Genomic DNA, 19,791 nt, shown 5'->3' with positions numbered 1-19,791 from the left:
AATATAATACAATAATAAAAGTATAAAATATTATAATTATTAGTATAAATTAATTTCTCATAATATAACATAATATTAAATTATTTAAAATAACATATTAATGTATTATAATGTAATGTAATATAATACAATATTTATAGTATAATACAATAATAAAGGTATAAAATATTATAATTAATATTATAAATTAATTTTTCATAATATAACATAATATTAAATTATTTAAAATAACATATTAATGTATTATAATGTAATGTAATATAATACAATATTTATAGTATAATACAATAATAAAGGTATAAAATATTATAATTATTAGTATAAATTAATTTTTCATAATATAACATAATATTAAATTATTTAACATACCATATTAATGTATTATGATATAATATAATATGATATTATATTTATAGTATAATACAAAAATAAAGGTATAAAATATTATAATTATTAGTATAAATTAATTTTTCATAATATAACATAATATTAAATTATTTAACATAACATATTAATGTATTATGATATAATATAATATGATATTATATTTATAGTTTAATACAAAAATAAAGGTATAAAATATTATAATTAATATTATAAATTAATATACCATAATATTAAATTATTTAAAATAACATATTAATGTATTATAATGTAATGTAATATAATACAATATTTATAGTATAATACAATAATAAAGGTATAAAATATTATAATTATTAGTATAAATTAATTTTTCATAATATAACATAATATTAAATTATTTAACATAACATATTAATGTATTATGATATAATATAATATGATATTATATTTATAGTATAATACAAAATAAAGGTATAAAATATTATAATTATTAGTATAAATTAATTTTCCATAATATAATATAATATTAAATTATTTAACATAACATATTAATGTATTATGATATAATATAATATTATATTATATTTATAGTATAATATAAAAATAAAGATATAAAATATTATAATTATTAGTATAAAATAATTTCCCATAATAATTTTTCATAAAATAATTTTCCGCGGTCCAGGGGCTCTTCTTCATGGTCCACGCTCGAGGAGGACCTCAGCGTGCGCCACGAGGTTGATGATAAAAAAAAAAACAATAGATTGATTTTGGAAGGTATAGAAAAGGATTAAAATTTTTTTCTTCTAAAATGTGGTTCAAGAGATGCATACAAAAATTGAAAAGAAAAATACCTTTTCTTACGGAAGGGAGTCTGACGGCTTGGGTTCTTGGCTCCAGCAGATTTTTAGGTTTATACAGGGATAAACTATGTAATTATGTTATTTTAATATGGGCATTTTTGTCAAAAATATAGCTTTCCGAAAAAACTGAAACAGCATCCTTCCAAAAGCTCCAAATTGGAGCTTCCTCCCAAAAGCTGTTTTCAGCTTCCCGCAAAAGCTGAAAGAGCTTTTTGAAAAATTTACCAAACATAGGTTTTCATCTAAAAATACTTTTGGAGGTCCAAAAGCTCCCCAAACAGGGCCTAAGTCCCGTAGTTTGTGTGCGTCATCAGAATGCCGTTTGCCCGGCCATCGTTAACCGTACACAGCAATCCGAAGGAGGCTCCCATTCCACGGGGATCGGGTTCGCTCTCCAGTCGCGGCGAATGAGCTCTCCGGCGAGATCATCGGCGTCGGCGACGAGCGCCGGAGGTCAGGGCGGTGGTGTTAGCGGCAACGCTGGGTTCGGCGACGAGACCTCCTCTTACCACTTCCCCACCGACGTCATGTCCGCCCATGACCGCAAGGGGGAAGCCCTCGCCGGTAATCATCCAATCCGGTCGCTGCCAGCCCTAATCCCGCAACCCTCCTTTTCCTTTTCCGTAAAGTTTGTATCTTTAGGGATTTTCCCGTTTCCTCTCTCTGTTCACACTTCTTGAATCGAGCGGGTGCTCTCATTTCTTGAATTTTTCAATGCATTTTTCTTGAATTTTTGTGATTGCTTTTCTGATTTGATTCATTTGCTGGGGCATTACAGCTTTGAAATCGGAATTGATGGCCGCACTTCAGAAGGAGGTAAAATCTTTGGACGAAGACAGTTGGAAGTTTGCCCGCCCTCGCTCCCAAATCCACCTTATTTCGAGACCGGGTACTTCATACCCTGTTATTGACTGATTCTATAATGAATGTTCTGTCAATCACAATAAAAGGATCAAAATTTAGCTCTTCAATGGTGGTAGGAGAATTCCGCTAGATCCATTTGGATGAGATAAATTTTCCTGCTATGCATACATACATATCTATCTATCTATATATAGTGGAAAAATTAAATGAGCTTTTGCTCTGTGCTTTTCTTGATATATTGTGTTTTGACTTGGGGAATGTTCACCTTTTCTACTCATCTTTGATCTATTATATCGGTTGGACTTTGTATTGCTAATTGTAATATTTACTGATTGGTGTAATATGAATTGTCTAATCCTGATGAAGAAATATAGTTGACAGGATTTTGACTGCCAGATCATATCTTGATTGTATCTGATTTCTAGGTTTTCGTTTCAATAAAAATGGACGGTTTTCTTCCTTTTTTTTTTAAAGTTATGTATGTTCTATGGTTTGGATGCTCGACATCAACAAAGTCATTCGAAATAGTGGAACCTTGAGTTTGTAGGAGACTCAGATAACATATTTTTAGAGTGATCACATGTAAAAATTCTTTTCGTAGATTGTTTTCCCAACTGCCAGAATTGAAGAGTGGGTTGTATTTTTTACAATTAAAACTCCAGAGGCATGCGAAACACTATGGTTCCATATCGTTTGGCTTCTTCTAAGGCAGGGAGGAACTATCAACTGCAACGAGCTAATGTATATGAAATTAAATAATACATTTTTGCTTCTAGTTTCATTAAACAGTGGTATTTTCAAAAGTTCCGGATAAATATACTTCTAGGGGAGCAGATATAATTATAAGACTAGAAATATAAGGCTTCTAAATTTAGAATAAAAATCATTACTTTGTTTTCAGAAGCATGAAAGATCCATGTACTGGAATTGGCACCATCATTCAAATCCTGCTAATTTTGGAATCATTGTTATCATGGCTATTAGGCTGCTGCTGTCTCCTTCTGCATGAATGTTTGTGATGTTGTTTGCCGTTAATAGCTGACAAGAGTTATCTCTGCTGCATGCCAATTACCATTCCAATTGATCATACATCAGTTCTGCAAGGTGCGTGTTTTCTTACAGGCAACTAAAATGAGTTGTCATCTTGCTGGTGGCCTTCAGGATCTGTTCCCTCTGTTGCAGCTGTGCTTGGGTGGTAATGGAAGCTCATGATTTTCCATGCATATCAAAAACAGCCACTAGGAAAAATCTTTGAGTTTTGTGAAGTAATTATTGGTGACTGGCAATCATGAATCAATTGATTTTTTAATGGCTAAATTTTATTGGGAAAGAATGTTAGTGGCTCTATTAACTTTTTGCCATGGTATAAATGTAAGGTAATTTCACTATATGGCTTTCCTGTTTACTCAAATAGCATGCCAAGACATTTAATTTCCAACTTAAAATTATACCAAATTCCAAGTGGAGAAATTTTGAGATTCTATACATTGAGATTATAATATGTAATGTTAATGTTTCACTATATGTTGTTAAATGGTACAATAGAACAATAATTTTCAAGATGTTATGTGACGTTGCTATGATCATGTGCTATTCAACATTCCATAATTTGTTAAATTTAGGCGATGTTCATGTTCATTTGGCTCATCTAAGTTTGGATTTATTTGATGAGTAACCAGTAAATTATTTTATTAACTGTCTTCTAGGTGGGCATCAACACAAGTTTACGGGAAGAGATGGAAATGTGAACCACCTATTCAAGCAAACCAGAGACATATAGTGGTGAATTTTAAGAGCGCGGCCTCAAAATAATCAGGTACTAAGTTGAGCAACGGAGGCATCTTAGTTCACAGTCATCATACAGGGACAGGAATAGTTCTAGTCATATCAGACTTTCTACTGGAACAATACTATAAGTCATCGAATTTGTTAGAGCTTAAGAACTTTTGTTCTTATCCCTGTTCAGCTTATTTTCCCTGCTTCTTGTATACCCTTATTCTTTTTTCATTTTTCCCTGTGTAGACTGACTTATGAACATTCTAATTTTGTAATGGTCGGCATAGTTTCAGACTGCTGCAAAAGGCCATTGTTGTTGCCGCTAACATTATATTTATTGACCATTAAATTTCTGCAATTTGGGCTCTCAGAACTTTAGTGATCTCACTATCTTTGATCTTGTACATCAGTTGCTGTTGTTTTCGCTTTTCACTAAAATTATTGGACCAACTAATGCCCCTAGTGTTTTGGGTCCTCTGAGAGCCACTCTTCATGTGGCCTGCTAGATATGCGACTACTTTGACATCCAGCCCCCGACATCGTTTTGTATATGCATGTATTTTAATTACACAGTGCAGCTATGATAACTTTTTTTGTGAGTGATTAAATACACATGTTGAGGACATCGAATCATGAATGCTACTGCATATGCTGCTCCATTTTATAGTGACACTGGGATTGATCCTTGGAGATTGCTTCTTGCAGAATTTGGTCACATTGAGCTTGTGAGTGTATTATCATCAGTTATACCTACCTATGTTATTGTTGTTGAGGTCCATTAACCTTGCATTGTTTTCACTTTCATTTGGAAATCAAGTTCTTCCTGACAAGGGAAATATTAGGTCCTGTTGGTGCAAAGCTCTATGTCTGCTCATTGTGGGTTGATGAAGTTATCTTCATGCTTAATAAATTAAAAGAATCAACTGTTTGAAGCTATAACAAGAGAAACATGGACTTCTTTTGGGACACAGCATCCCCAATTATACGGGCATTACATCACCAAATGGAACACCACCCAAATAAATAAATAAATTGAATAAAGAATTTTCTTTCTAACATCTCATGCTTTATATGGCCCCTCGGTCTGTTTGGCTTATAGAATAACCAATGCTTGAGAGCAGATGCTGCCTTTACATGCCAGGTTTACCATAGGCACCATCATTGTTTGTGTAGAGCAGGTAATGGAAGTGACATCATGAAATTGATCACTTAAATATATGGGAGTGGCATCATGAAATTGATCACCCAAATATATGGGAGTGACATCATGATGCTGATCGCTGAAATTAAATGATCCTAATTAAATGGTGATTTAGAAGGCATCTTTTGTTTTCTTGCATGATTCCTCCATGATACTGGTTCTGGCAACTCTGCATGAACAACATTGTCATCAGCATCTAGATCACTATTGTTATTAACACTGTGATCACCATTATTATCAGCATTGGGATCACCGTTGTTGTTGGTATTGGCACAACTGCTGTCATCAGCATTAAGAGTTGATAATGATGGAGTAGATGGGGGCTCCCTATTTTCTTCTGTTTGGCCTTTTTGGCTGTGGATGATAAAAGGCTATAAAGTAAAAATAATAATATGATGGAAAGGTGGAAAATTGTTAAATTGATTTAGAAAATAAGCAAATCAAGTTCATTATTCGAATGATTTAGCAAGTCCGTTTGGAATGACGAAGAACTGCGCATTCTAATGTGATTGGGGAGATCAGAAAACAGGGTCATGTCAATATGTCTTAGTATTTAGTTACTAACTCTAATTGATCGGGTAGCTAAGACCATAATGCTAAAATTTGATCATGTAAGGATTTTATGAGATCTTCAAATCATACCCTCCTTTTTCTCCTTTTCCTGTCAAATAACCTCTAATTTAGCAGGCAGCTAAAACCATAATGCTAATTTTTTATCATTTAAGAAATTTATGAGATCTTCAAATCCACCCTCCTTTTTCTCCATTTCCTCTCCAAATAGCTACTTAGATTACTAGTGTAATTGTTTTAGTCTAACTTGCATTATGGGAGAATGATTTCCTTGATTGAAATGATCTCAAGGGATCTTATGAAGTATGACTCTTTTTATAGATGAGATCAGGCTCATTGATTATGATTATTATTATTCTCCAATTAATATCATAATTTAGCATACAGCCAAATGGCATAAATAACTATAGTGCACTAGAAAGCTCTGTCACGATCTAATGTGATTTAGGCACAAAGATTGGAATTGACTCGAAGCACTTGATGGTTGAAGTATATGTGTGGCAGGTACTGGGTGTGGAGTGGGTCTGCCTCGAGGAAAACTCATCTGTTGTTATCGACTGGCTCCGAGGGGCAGATCGGTTTGGGGATGGTCATTCCCTCATCCGGAAGATCCTTAGAATGGCTCAGTTGATGGGTGATGTTGAGATTGGACACGTGTTTAGGAAGGCGAACAGGACAACAGATTGGGTCTTGGGTCGCCTTCTTTATTGCCTGGCATTCCGAAGCTTTTCTTTGGATGTCCGTATCAGACGTTTTTCCTTCTTTGTATTTTTTTACTTTTCTACGATCTGGCATTATACCCACGTTAGAATTATACAGGATGAGTAGCCGCTTTTATTAAAAAAAACAATTATAATTTAAGATGCGATCCAACGAGTGACAACCGTTCTTCAAAGGTACAGCCTCGAAGCCCGCTGGTTTTGGCTTTCCGAGGAACGAAACAAGTACCACCTGGAAGAAAAGAAAAAAAGAAAAAAAGAAAAAAAAAAGGTTACCGTTACCTACACGGCAGGAGACGTCAGCACCGTAAGCCGTTTGTCCCCAGTGCTGCGGGACGTGACGGCAGTTCAAACGGCTCTCCGCGGTGCCACGGCTCTCACGCCCGACCCAACCGACCTCTAAATACCCCCCGATTCATCCATCCATACACGACTGGAAAAAAGAGAAATCTCCGCGTCTCTTCAAACCTCGATCCTTTTCTGTTCCTTCATTGCTAAGCCATTAGGGTTTCCGAGTCGACAGCCATGTCGGTGAGCACTGGTTCTCTCGCCTTGATTTCGGTTTTCTTTAGGCCTGGAAAGGATATTTGTGGACTTTTGGACTCTGCTGTTGTTTTGTCTTCTTCCTTCTTGGCATTGCTTGATTTTTTTTCCCCTTTTTTTGAGGAAATATGGTCTGCCTCTGTTGTGATTATTTGATACAAGAATCTGTTGGATTCATGAAAGTATAAATGGGCTGGTTATGATTCCGGGGTCTGGTTCAGATTTGTTGATGATGTTTCTTCGATTTTATCTTTTACTCGAGAAATTAAAGATTGATGCAGGAAACTGAAACTTTATAGTAACTGAAGCGTGCGATCTATGTGACTAGATTTTGTGGTGTGCGATTGTTATAATTGTGGCAGCTTATTGTGTTTATGATATGGTTCAAATATAAAATTTAAATTTTAAGAATTGCATTAGAAGTAGTTCTTGGTCCAGTTGGCAGAGCTGTATATAGGTCCAGGAGTGGCCATGAGTACTGCAGTTTAGAAATGATGCTGCTTCTTGGGATGAAGTTATATGGATGTGTTTTAGTATTCGCTCATCTAAAAGTTCATGTATGGGTACAGGAGTGGCCATGATTGGTTCTTTTGGCATGTAAATGCTTTAATTTTTTCTTTAAATCACACTTATTAGCTGGGTCTTATTTCTACATGTTTCTGATTGTGTGAACACAGGAGATTTACTCTTTAAAATTTTCTCTTGATATGGGGACCAGGAGACTTACTTTTGGTCACCCATGTTTTGTAGAAACTTAAAGGACAACTATTCCTCGGTTACCTAGCATATCAAATGTTCACCGATTCTCATTTGGTGCATTTATAAAAAAAAATCCATGAGGAGTACCATGTATGAATACATCATTAATCAGTTTAATCAGGTATCTTCAATGCAGTTGCACTGTGGATATTACAAATATATTTCAACAATCTGGTGAGTAATGAGCATACCTACTGGTAGATCACTTCTTTGTGGTTTGTTTAAAGCGATGTATTGTATGAGGAAGGTAGACTCAATTATACTCTAAATTTCACTTAAGCCAAATAAACCTCTACATCTTGATCTCTTGAGTTGAAAATAAGTTTTATGGCATAGAATATGTGGATTTGTGTGTTTTGATTTGATACATGGAATTGAAAGCAAATACTAAGCCCTTAGTTTCAGAAGATATGGAAGAATGATTGAAAACGTTATGGACAAAAGATATCCTTGCAGTCAATTTTATGAATGATGTTAGATTTAGCATATGCATCCATTCATCCATAGTGAGTGATATAATTGGATCTTGGGTTGTGCCTCAGAATCGAATAGATTTCATGTTGTGTTGAGATAATAGGGCTCTAAGGATTGGTGAAAGAAAACTTTTATTTTGGGCTGCTACCTGTATTCATGTGTTTTTATACATCCATCTTATTATGCAATATCTTGCTAGACCTCATGTTCATGCAAGACTTTATACTTAATTGCTTGCCTGGTATGCTGATAGACATTTGAACTACAAAGTGTTAGACCATGGTTTCCCAGATATCAACAAGGATATGGCTGTAATGCACGGTTAGAAGATATCATTTCGTTCTTGATGACTTTAAGACCATAGCATGGGTAAGACGATTACATAGTAAGTTAAGAAATCAGGATTCGGTCAATCGGTGAAAGGCAGAAGTTCTTGCTTCGGAAAATAAATAAGAAAGTCTTTGTTTCATATGAGAAACTCATCTTGGCATATTTCTCCTCTTAGTCTGTAGTAATGAACATGGGACTTTGAAATATACATCCAGTTGTTTCATTGGGTGACATATTTCCTGAGACCATGGTTACTGTCACAGGCAAGACATATTATATGATGGCTAGTCATATCGAGACCTTCAAAATGATTTGCATGACATGAAGGAAAAGATGCTGTTGTTGAAAATTGAATCAAAGCATGACATTTGAAGGGAAAGAATGCCTGTAAAATCATTGAAGATATTCCAGAGGTTTAGACATCTTAATTTTAAAGAAAAACTTCAGACTTCGAGATCTGTTAATTCTAAGTTAATAGACATAATTAGAAGTAATAAAGGTGACGTGAATTTGCTTTCAAGATCACTCATTACATAACTATAACTGATCTATAAGTGAATAATTAAGTAGTCAACCAAAGTTATGACTTATGAATGACCATAACACTACCATTCCTTTCATTACCAATTAGAGCCTATATGTTCAACAAAAGAGCTGAATTCTGTAAGTCAACATACACTTATAAAGTCATAACATTTATAACTTTCTATAGTTAAATATTTTAGAAGTTAAACAAAGTTCCAAATGACCATAATACTGTAATTCCTTATTCCTTCATTACCAATTATGGACAATATATTTTTTACCAGAAGAGCTGGATTCTATATGTCAAAAACACTTATACTCTCGTCTAGCTACCACAAGCATATTAGCCAATACAGTAACAATGTCTAATTTCAATTTTTTAGCTTCATACAGAAAGAAGGGGTAAAAACAGAGAGAAAACTAGTTCTAGACATGTTATAACACCCTCGGAATCTCACTTTAAATTAGACGGGGGAAGTTGTTGGGTTAGTGAATGGTGTGAGGAGCTGACTGGTTTGCTTCCCATGGAGTTGTTCAAGGGATCACGATCCTATCATTCTCCCATGTTTCTTATCACTGGAGAGAGAAGGGAAAGATGGATAAGCCTTATGGACTTCACAAAGAGATAAGCACCGCTAAATTTTAAAACATGAAATTGAAAAGTAACATGTGGCACAATATAAAAGGTAGGTCAGACAATGAAGGGTTGTTGCAGCCTCAAACCAACAAATGATTTACTCGAGAAGTCTATCTAAGATAGTAGCTTCAAAGATATAAGCATGAAAATATACATTCTCTTAAAAGGCTCTACTATAGTACTATTTTTGGAGGAGAATTATGGTGGGCCAACACAGTCCAGTTGGAAGGTTGTATTGTTGATAAAACTTTTCTCGTTGTGCCTCAGGTTTAGTGTGAGCAAGGTGTCATGTGGGATCTAACAGTACACGTGGATATTAAGGTGAGAGATGGATGGGTGTGATTGATCCACTCAATGGAAAATTTAAGTTTCAGTCCATGTTTTATAGGAAATTTATCATGTAGGACTTGTTGATGCAAATCTTTGCTCTTAATCCCTTGATGAAAATTTATTTTTAGTCCGACTGGTGTATAAAACAAGAAATTAGTTGTATAAAATAGATGTAACTATCTATACTAGAAAAGATAGATATAAGGGATAAATATGAATAAGATGTCCATCATAAACTAAATTCAAACAAAATACACATATCACATGCAACATCCATACCCAACCCATATAACACAACAGGGATGCTCTTATATCCAGAGTGACGCTCGTAATCACAGTTAGTCATTGCCTAAACCTAGAGATCATAATGGCTTAATTATGGAATGTCTTCAGGAACTACGCACTACCTTAATTCTTAGATCTATAGGATTGCTTGAGGAGAAATTACAATGAATTGATAATCATGTTATATGTTTGGAAGCTGGAGTTTCTGGAAAAAGGAACAGTGAATTGATCATCATGTCTAAGTTGTGAGACACTGCATTTTTTATCATGATGTGCAAATCCTAGAGCATATATTGATTAGAATAAGAAAAACAAAGAGAACAGTCTCGCATGTTGTCTCATGTCATAGGAAAGATGACAGCACATTTAATTTATATGTTAGAATTAGGAGAACCATAAGTAACAGTCGCTACTTTCTATTGGTGGCATCATATTATAATGAGATAGTGTCATATTTAATTTTAGGTTTCATCAACAAGATGTGTGTCATTTTTTTCCCCTTCTCTCCCCACTTCTTTTGCGACTTAGTTGACAACCCTGTCACCTTAAGGTTGTCATGAAATAGAAAAAAACCCATCCTGTGTCTGAATAGTCAGACAGTTCCAATTAGATAGATTTAATCAACTATAGTGAACCCCCCCCCCCCCCCTTCTTTAGTTATTGAACCATTTGTTTCAGTACTTCTAGCCTTCTAATGATGGAACAAAGTGTGATAAATAGGTAGAAATAGGTGTACGCTAGAACACCCAATTGATTGGATAAACTGATACCCGTGAACCTTGTCAGTATATTTTTTTGGAAGGTTGAATTTCATTCTGACGCTCTGTTGCCATTAAATCATAATGTAGCTTATTGTAGAAATACAGGGCTGTGTTTGTGAGTCTTATTTCCTCAATTATTTGCTTTAGTTTGTCCAAATTCCAGCCACATCTTTTTCTCTGTTAGATTCTATCTTGATTGTGCATGGATTATATTGATCAGTCCTATAACTTTATTTCAGAAAGTTGACACTTTTGTTTCCCCTGGAAGTGCTTGTTGTGGAGTTTTCTTTCATCTTGTTGTCTGAAGTACTGATCCAGTTTATCAACCTCATGCAACCTTCTATTTAGGAAGTCTGATTATCATCTTATAAAGCTTACTATTCATCTCTGTGATGCAGTGAATGCTGAACTCTGCAGGCAACTTTTAGTTTACTCAGAAGTAACTTCATCAGAATTTGGCCTTGCATTAGAGAATGACTATTCTGTTGAGAGTATTGAAGGATTTCTGACCACCTTGTTCTCTGTGTATTAGTCTTCCTTTTGGGGCTGTTTAGTTGTCTGGGACAGAATCATAAAATCTGGTTTCCTGGGTTTATGAAAAAGAGGGGGAGACTTGTTTTTCATAAAGCTCATGTTCAGGTTTTTTGACCTGCCAGTTTTTACCAACCAAGTTTATGGATAGTGACCAAACAAGCACTTTTGCTAAATTCATCTGTTTTAGATTTTGTAAACCTGTTCTTGTAAAACCTGAGACCAAACAGCATCTTTATATATGTATAGATAAATGGTATGACTGGCTGAATGTTGGAGGGTACTTGTTTATTGATATATATTATATGAATCCTTGTAGGAAATCGTGAATGAATGTTGACTTTTGAATATGTAGATTCATTTGACCCAGGATTTTATTTTTATTCAATCGTTGCTCTGACTTCTACGAAACCTGAAATTAGATTTTTGTGGTTTTGCTGCTACAAATTTTTGTGAGTATACATCTATAAACATTATCAAGAAAATTTTCTGATCCCAGTTTATTTTTTTGACATTGTTGCAGGTAAGGACGGTCAAGGTCAGCAATGTTTCCTTAAGTGCATCTGAACAAGATATCAAGGAATTCTTTTCCTTTTCCGGTAACGTTGAATATGTTGAAATACAAAGGTCTGTGTTTGGATTTGCAGTCGTACTTCTATTTTCACTTTTTATTTTGATTTTCTTGGATGTGTGCACATTAATTTTGCTGTCTCTTTTACAGTGGTGATGAGTGGTCTCAGGTTGCTTATGTCACCTTTAAAGAACCACAAGGAGTAGAGACTGCAGTTCTTCTTTCGGTGCGTTCTTGTAGCTTCATGTTTGACCTTGTCATTTGCCTGTTTGTACTATATGTTCTTGGTGGAGAAATTAAAACAAATTCTGTTGTGTTACCTATATTCCTATAGTTAAATGTTTGGGAAGACTTCAATGCAGAGTTTTTTCTCTCTTATTATTGCCTTTTTGTTTGATATGATGAATCCCTTATCATCTGACAGTTTGTAGCCATTTTCTTGGCGAAGTGAAAACAAATATTGTCATGTGTTACCTATATTTACACAGTTATTTGTTGCTGAAGACTTGAATTCATACTTTTTTATCTTTAATGTATACTGGTCTATCTATGCTTGTCTGTGGGTGGCTGCTGATTTGCTCTCAACCTTGACTTAGTTTATGTAATATGTATCTGGCATGCATATTTGCCTATTTTTTGTTCGGGCGATGTTATTTGGTCCAAAAAAGAAAATGATAGGTGCACAAATTAAATATTCTTCTTTAGATGCATCAGAATATATAGAGTGGATCATTCTTTTGTCTTCCCTGTACCCTTCTAACTATAAAAATTCAGCTTGCATTTTTTTTTTCATTGTCTTTAAAGGAAGATGAATGTCCATTCTTCAACTTGGATGCCCGAAAATTTGAACAAATTAATGACTTACAGTTTTCTTCTTAATTTTTTTCTCTTCTATATAAATATATATATATATATATATATATATATATATATATATATATATATATATATATATATATATATATATATATATATATATATATATATATATATATTTACTTCTTTGGTGGTGGCATAGGGTGCAACAATAGTTGATATGTCGGTCATCATTACTCCGGCTGCAGAGTACCAACTGCCTGCTGCTGCCTCAGCTTCACCTGTGGTATATGTTCCATGCTTCCAATATTTTCGTCCGTCCATATTGAGATGATCTGGGCATTCTGTAATGTACTCAACCATAACTCTCAACCTTTGCAGCCAAAAGATGCTAATGCTGTTGATGGTGCTGAATCTGCTGTTCGAAAGGCTGAAGACGTTGTCAGCACCATGCTCGCCAAAGGCTTCATCTTAGGCAAAGATGCTCTGAACAAAGCAAAGGCTTTTGATGAGAAACACCAGGTCACATCTACAGCGAGTGCCAAAGTCTCGTCCCTTGACAAGAAGATTGGGCTGAGCGAGAAAATCAGCATGGGAACTGCTGCCGTCAGTGAAAAGGTCAGGGAAATGGATCAGAAATTTCAGGTCTCTGAGAAGACAAAGTCGGCCTTTGCCGCTGCTGAGCAGAAGGTCAGCACTGCTGGGTCAGCCATCATGAAGAACAGGTATGTTTTCACCGGGGCATCATGGGTGACTGGTGCCTTCAACAGGGTAGCCAAGGCTGCAAGTGATGTGGGATCGAAGACGAAGGAGAAAGTTGCTGCTGAGCAGGAACACGAGGGTTTGGAGAATGACTTTGCGAAGGTTCATCTCTCTGAGACTCCCACAGCTGCATCAGGCGACCATTCTAACAAGCCTGCCCAAGGATTGATCCTGTGAAATTTTGTGCTTAATGGAAAATGACATGGTTTGTGAATTCAGTTCCTAGCAGTGAACATAGAATCGGTATTCGAGTTGGATAATGTTGTTAAGAGCTCTTTGCTATCATTGTCAGGTCGAAGACATGTTCAAGAGTTTAGGTACAAAATTTGTTTATAAACAGATTGGAATGCACCCTCTACTGACCTCATACCCTTATCATGGATTGTCCTAAGCTACAAAATTTGTTTAATGAGACGAAGTTTGTGCATCCTTACCAAGTGGTGCACCATATTGGGCTACTAAGTACAGTGACGTCGTCGTAATCATCTATGAGAGATAGATTCCATGAACTTAATTAGATATTGGCACTTCATGTATTGGGGAGGTTATTACAAATACTTGCCGCAGTGGCCAAATGGCCAAATTTGCTCTTTATATAATCTTTTGAAGAAAAGTAAAATCCTCATACACCTGCAATTTTTATGTTCTTGTATCAACAGCCTTTGTGCGATGAAATCATATTCAAGCCCAGAAGGTCAAAATTAGAGATTGTAAAGGGTGCGAAGGGCTGCATGCCTAGATGGCAAACGATGAACTCATTAAGCAGACAATATGTACAACTTCGGCATGATTCAGCACATTTGATAGATCCAAATAGAAGCATTAAAAGCCTCATGCCATAAAACCAAAGACCTTATCCTCAAATGGTTTTGTTTATTACACTGCAATTGGAAATCCATGTCCACTTCGAAGCCATGAACTCGCTAACTTGACGGCATCGTCTGAATCATATATTCATGAGCGTTTGTCTTTTCCCTTTTTATATTCTGTCTCCTTCTAACTCAGAACCAATACTCGTAGCGGTGGTTGCGCGTGGGGTTGGGACGTGCCTCATCTCTCATCGATTAGACTAGAAAAAGTGGCTCCGGAAAGTGATCCACTTGGTCACTTTGTTCTGATCCATTTGCAAAAATTTAGCATCTCGGTCGCGACAATGTAACGACCAAACAAAAGGGAAATCACGTACGCCAAAGTCCCTTTTTTAACGAGCATGGAGAGATATCTGAATACACAGAGCCTCCTCGCTGGCGCCTAGCCAAAAGTGCAGTGGAGTTGAACAAGCGTTCGTTAAGATGGGAGTGATGGGGCTCGTCTATCCGTTGGATTAGCTGTATGTGCCATTGTCAAAAAATGGATGGCCATCAAATAAAACACTCTACAAGCTATGGATGAAGCATATTATTATTATTTTTTTTTGGTACATCGGCAACTTATACTAGTCTTACGTGAACACTGCCATCTGAATCAAAGGACAAAATATTCCATAGAGATAGAGAAACAGATACAAAGCAGATTCATAGAATATCTCTAAAATAATGAGCAATAAATGAGGTGATCCAATTAGCAGCTCTGTTCGCCTTCCAAAATATATGCACAACCTAAAAAACATCACACTCTCTTATTCTCCATCGAATGTCTTCTAAAAGCAGGTGGTCGAGCACCCCGACCTCTCGTGTAAAATCTACTCAATCATCTTCACTGAATATCCCTCCAAAATAATGCTCTGAGCCTCCAAAGCATATTATTTGATGGTCATCATCGTTATATCTGTCAATCTTCTAACAGCCATCTATAGATTGATGGCATTTTGCAGTACATGGATCGCTGCTAAAGGATCCCAAATTAGTGAACTACCACCATAACTCTTAGTTAAAAGAGGATCCTTGAAAATGATTTTTGTATCAGCCAATTGCTCTTGTTTTATTTTCTACCCTCTTCATCTCTTCCCTTTTGTTTCTTTCTAAAATGAGGAAGCTGCCTATTTTAGGATAAGACCAAGTGATCATGTTTTATTCGGAATAAAATATAAAATGCTGACCCATTTATTTATTTAAAGCGAACACTGACGTGAAAGTGGGTGGTTTCCTTGCGGTGGCGACCACAAAGGCACCAAGAGAGCGACAAACTTAAATTCAACAAAGAGGCCCCCCCGAGCGGCAATATTAGCTCGGAGGACATTTCATCTGGAATTTTGAAATTGCTATGACAGTCTTTAGTAATATCATGCTTTGAGCTTATCATCTTGATGAGGAAGGCTGCATGTGAACCAGATGCCATGAGGTCCACCGTAGATCTAAGATGAAATTACTCCATTTTTTCTTTTTTTTTTGTTGCTATTACATTAATAATATCATTCTAAATTTACGATGAATTTGGTCCACTTAATAATTTTATTCTTCTTTTTGATCAACCAATGTGGCGTAATCTTTTTGGATCCTATATTTCTATGGCCTCCACACTTTCTCCACAACCCCTCATCATCCTTGACTATTACACTCACAATTCTTGCATCACCATGCTCCGCTTGTTCATTGTTTCACATCAGCTTTTAATATTTCGCATTATTTCAACAATCTAACACTATAATCTCCAGCTGATTTGAGCCACTTACCGGTCGCATTTTGCAAATAATCTCTCTTAAACCCCTTAAACCCCTGTAGTTAAAAATCTAGAAAAAGGACGTGGAGGACGAATTGCACTTCGCCCACCATGGTTACAAACTAAGTTAAATCTATATTTATGAAAGCCAAAGTTTTCCGGTGCATGTATCATGAATCCAAACTTTTAATAGTACATGGGGTGAAGACAACTATTAGCAAAAGATTCGCCAAGACAACTATTAGTTGTCTTCCTTTAAGAAGCGTGCTGCCTGCCATTATTATTCCAATTTGTTTAGTGCTTAAGCAACGGACTAACCGACCAAATCCCATCACCCACCACGCATGCAGCTGGATAGTAACGAGCCGTAGGTTGCTCCGGCGGCACTCCGGAACCGGTCGCCGGCTCCCACGCGTGCGAGCCGAGCCACCCGTGCGCTTACATAGATGCACGCCAGCTGTCACCCCTACGGATTCGAATAATTAGATGGATCCCAGTACCTGCGGCACATTTTTTTACTAAGCAAGACCCTAACGGAACTAAAATCAATATTATTTAAACTGAAAAATGGAATTAAAAAATATGTTACGGAAAAAAAGGGATCCACGCCTCCTCGGCGGCATATCTTTATTTTTTTTAAAAAAAAAAAGCAAAAATTTCATATCGACGGTAAATTAATCCACCATCCATCCTTCTCCGGCCGGTCCCCGCGGAAGCGAAGCCAGGGATATTCACGTGCGGAGCCCCCGGCCGACCGCCGTCGCACGTGCGAGGCCATCGCGGGGCCGTTCCTAGAATAGCTTCCGGTGCCGGAGTTTTCTCGCCTCCTTCAGTCCCCGATGGCTCCGAATCGCCGTTACGGCCGCCGCCGCCGCCGATTCCCACCCCGATATTTCGCCCGATCTCCGTCGCCGATCCCGCTACAAAAACGACAACGAATTTTAAAAAAGTTAGCCGGAAAAAAAAGGTATCCGATCGGAAGGTTCTGGGAGTTGGCATTGTACCGTTCTGGAACAGAAGATGGGCGTCGCCGCCGAGTTTTTCCAATTCTGGAAAGAAAGAGGCAAAAGAGGTGAGAAAATGGGCAGATGGAGAGAACAAAAAAGAGATCTTGTCGGTGGATAGAGCTGAACCGAACCATTCGGAGAGGGGTCGTGGGAGATGAGGTAGAGGAGGAGCAAGCAAAGAACGGTGAGGACCGGGATGAGGTGGATGGATCTCTCCATCCTCGAGCTCGATCGGATCAGCTTCTCCACTTTGATATCCTCCTCCTCCCCCGCCACCGCCGCCGCCGCCGCCGCCGCCGCCGCCGCCGCCCCAACTCCGGCGCTGCTCTTCCGCCTCTCTTCCCTCTCCCCTCCGTCACTGTTCCCGTTCACCTGGAGCTTGGCCCCCGGCGCCCCGAGCGATTGCCGCTGCATGCTGTTATCCCGCGAGAGAGATCGAAAGAGAGGAAGAGAGGAAAAGGGGTTGGTGCTCTGTGCGTAACGAAGCGAAATAAAATTCCTTTTTAGTATTTCTTCTCTTATATAGAATGAAATGCGAAATAAGACGGCAAGCTTATCTCGGGAACATAAAACGGAAAGTTTTCAAAGGACGAGATTTACTTAGCTGGAATTTTAGGTTTGGTTATTTAATTAATCACAAGTTTTAATATTCGATATTTATTTTGGGGAATGGGTGTTAATTTGGGCGACGATTGACTGGGTTCCGTCGAGGTCAGCCCCGCGTAGAAGGTTCGGTTGGACTCGGAGAGGACGCGGACGGCATAACAGTTTCTTTGGCTTCGAAGGGAGCCATTGATCGGCGGATGGACGGCTGTGATGACGTGTTGGATGTGGTAATCAGTCACGGTATCGCGTACTCCGAAAGGAGTAGGAACATGTGATCGCTGCGATTAGTTACGCTGCGGCAAAAGAGCGATTCAGCGGAGCGTGGGGGAGCTTGGAAACGTGTGGGACCCACTTATATAATGTGACGTGACGCTCTCCGAATCTTCGGTGGACTTGTCGTGTACGCATCCGGGAGGTACTACAAGTGGACGTCCAAGGGTATAATTCTACTCCACTGACCACTGCTAGAAAAGTTATCCCTTTTAATTACTTTTCGCCTCTTACACTTGATCTATATTTCTAAAGATATCAAACAAAAATCAGCAAAAAAAAAAGAATCACCTTTTTTTTTTTTTTCCTTACAACAAAAACTCATCAAATAACAAAGAAAACATTAATCATCAATAAACAATTCAAAGAAATACTTAATGGTAAGAGAATAAACTAAAATAATGAAGCACATCTAAGAAATCTATAACACAAGCGAGCAATCTTACTGGGCTTTGTTTAGGGCCCGCTCTTTAGAGGATAAAAAACTTATCTAGCAATCTATATTTTTTTGAATAGATATTTTTTAAGCAATATTTAAATAGAAAAATAATTTACTTGTGTTCTTTATACAATATAAAATAGCTCCAAAATCTATAGCTCGTATTCTCTTGCATTACTACTTTTCTAGATAAGTTGCTAAGATATATCTATATTTTTTATAATACTATTTATTATATAAATATTAGATTATATTATATGTAAACAATATATATATAATATATTATATTATATATTTTATAATAATATATTATATTATATTATATTATATTATTATAGAGTTAGGAGTATTTTAGGAACAAATAAACGTTATTTTTTCCGCTGGTGGAAAAATAACTTAGTCGCCTACATAAGCATGAGTATATGGGTAAGTTGGTCAATGAAAAAGTTGACCAACCTTCCCATAAAATTTATCCACCAAAAAATGGGTTAAAGTCAAATTCAACCAACAGAAGCTCAAAAAAATCATTTTTAAAAATAGGCACATAAGATCCTACTAAACCAAAGAAAAACCATGCAATTTATGACATTAGAAACCACACTAAGATCCAACCAGAGCAAAAAATCTGAACAAAAGAAGCTAAAAACCCATAACAAGAAATCCTTGGTATCCAGCCCAATCAACCATTTTTATCAACTAAAAATACAAAATTTAATGAATTGGGACCATGTTGGGATAGCAAACAAATGGCGAATCTTCCTCTGGTGCCAATCCCACACGAGGAAGAACTTGATCTTTGCCTAGGGCTAGCGAGCAACGAAGAGGAGAGAGAGGTAGAGGCTCGAGAGAAGGAACCAGAAGACAACAAGGTGAGCATAGAAGTCAAAGGCCTAAAAGGTCGAGAGACGTAAAGATCGGTGAAGTCAATGAAAGAGTTGAGTGCAGGGGTTGCAAGGGCATGGATACAATACCAGGCACGCAATATATTTATATTTATATTTTAAAAAAAACAAGAATTGAAATAGAATTTCTATTATTTATTTTTAAAATAAAAAATGAAAATGATGCCAAATGGTATTATCTTAATGTGAGATTTTCTTATTGTAATAAAATATGTCGCTTGAGCAACTTATACAATATATTATTCAGCTAATTTTAATAAAATTCTAGGAGGTCATGAGTACTACT

The 19,791-nt window shown here is 36.6% G+C and overlaps 3 protein-coding genes across 3 annotated transcripts; 2 read left to right on the top strand and 1 right to left on the bottom strand.

Moving 5' to 3' along the window:
• The first annotated feature begins 1,583 nt into the window (after positions 1-1,583).
• LOC120110792 (protein SAMBA-like) lies at positions 1,584-4,239 on the top strand. The gene is made up of 3 exons (XM_039126392.1): positions 1,584-1,793; positions 2,008-2,118; positions 3,800-4,239. Exons 1-3 carry the CDS (start codon positions 1,637-1,639, stop codon positions 3,871-3,873), a joined length of 342 nt encoding a protein of 113 aa, XP_038982320.1. The 5' UTR covers positions 1,584-1,636; the 3' UTR covers positions 3,874-4,239.
• A 2,562-nt stretch (positions 4,240-6,801) lies between these two features.
• Positions 6,802-14,124, top strand: LOC120110791 (binding partner of ACD11 1-like). The gene is made up of 5 exons (XM_039126391.1): positions 6,802-6,890; positions 12,058-12,161; positions 12,256-12,331; positions 13,124-13,207; positions 13,303-14,124. Exons 1-5 carry the CDS (start codon positions 6,885-6,887, stop codon positions 13,858-13,860), a joined length of 828 nt encoding a protein of 275 aa, XP_038982319.1. The 5' UTR covers positions 6,802-6,884; the 3' UTR covers positions 13,861-14,124.
• A 2,688-nt stretch (positions 14,125-16,812) lies between these two features.
• LOC120110790 lies at positions 16,813-17,810 on the bottom strand. The gene is made up of 3 exons (XM_039126390.1): positions 17,420-17,810; positions 17,286-17,330; positions 16,813-17,201 (listed from the first exon to the last, which is right to left on the bottom strand). Exons 1-3 carry the CDS (start codon positions 17,700-17,702, stop codon positions 16,918-16,920), a joined length of 612 nt encoding a protein of 203 aa, XP_038982318.1. The 5' UTR covers positions 17,703-17,810; the 3' UTR covers positions 16,813-16,917.
• Between the last annotated feature and the right edge of the window lie 1,981 nt (positions 17,811-19,791).

Source organism: Phoenix dactylifera, chromosome 5 (genome assembly GCF_009389715.1).
Source record: "Phoenix dactylifera cultivar Barhee BC4 chromosome 5, palm_55x_up_171113_PBpolish2nd_filt_p, whole genome shotgun sequence".
NCBI lineage: Eukaryota > Viridiplantae > Streptophyta > Magnoliopsida > Arecales > Arecaceae > Phoenix > Phoenix dactylifera.
Note: the sequence above shows the minus strand (reverse complement) of the source record. Positions and strands in the feature narration are given on the sequence as shown.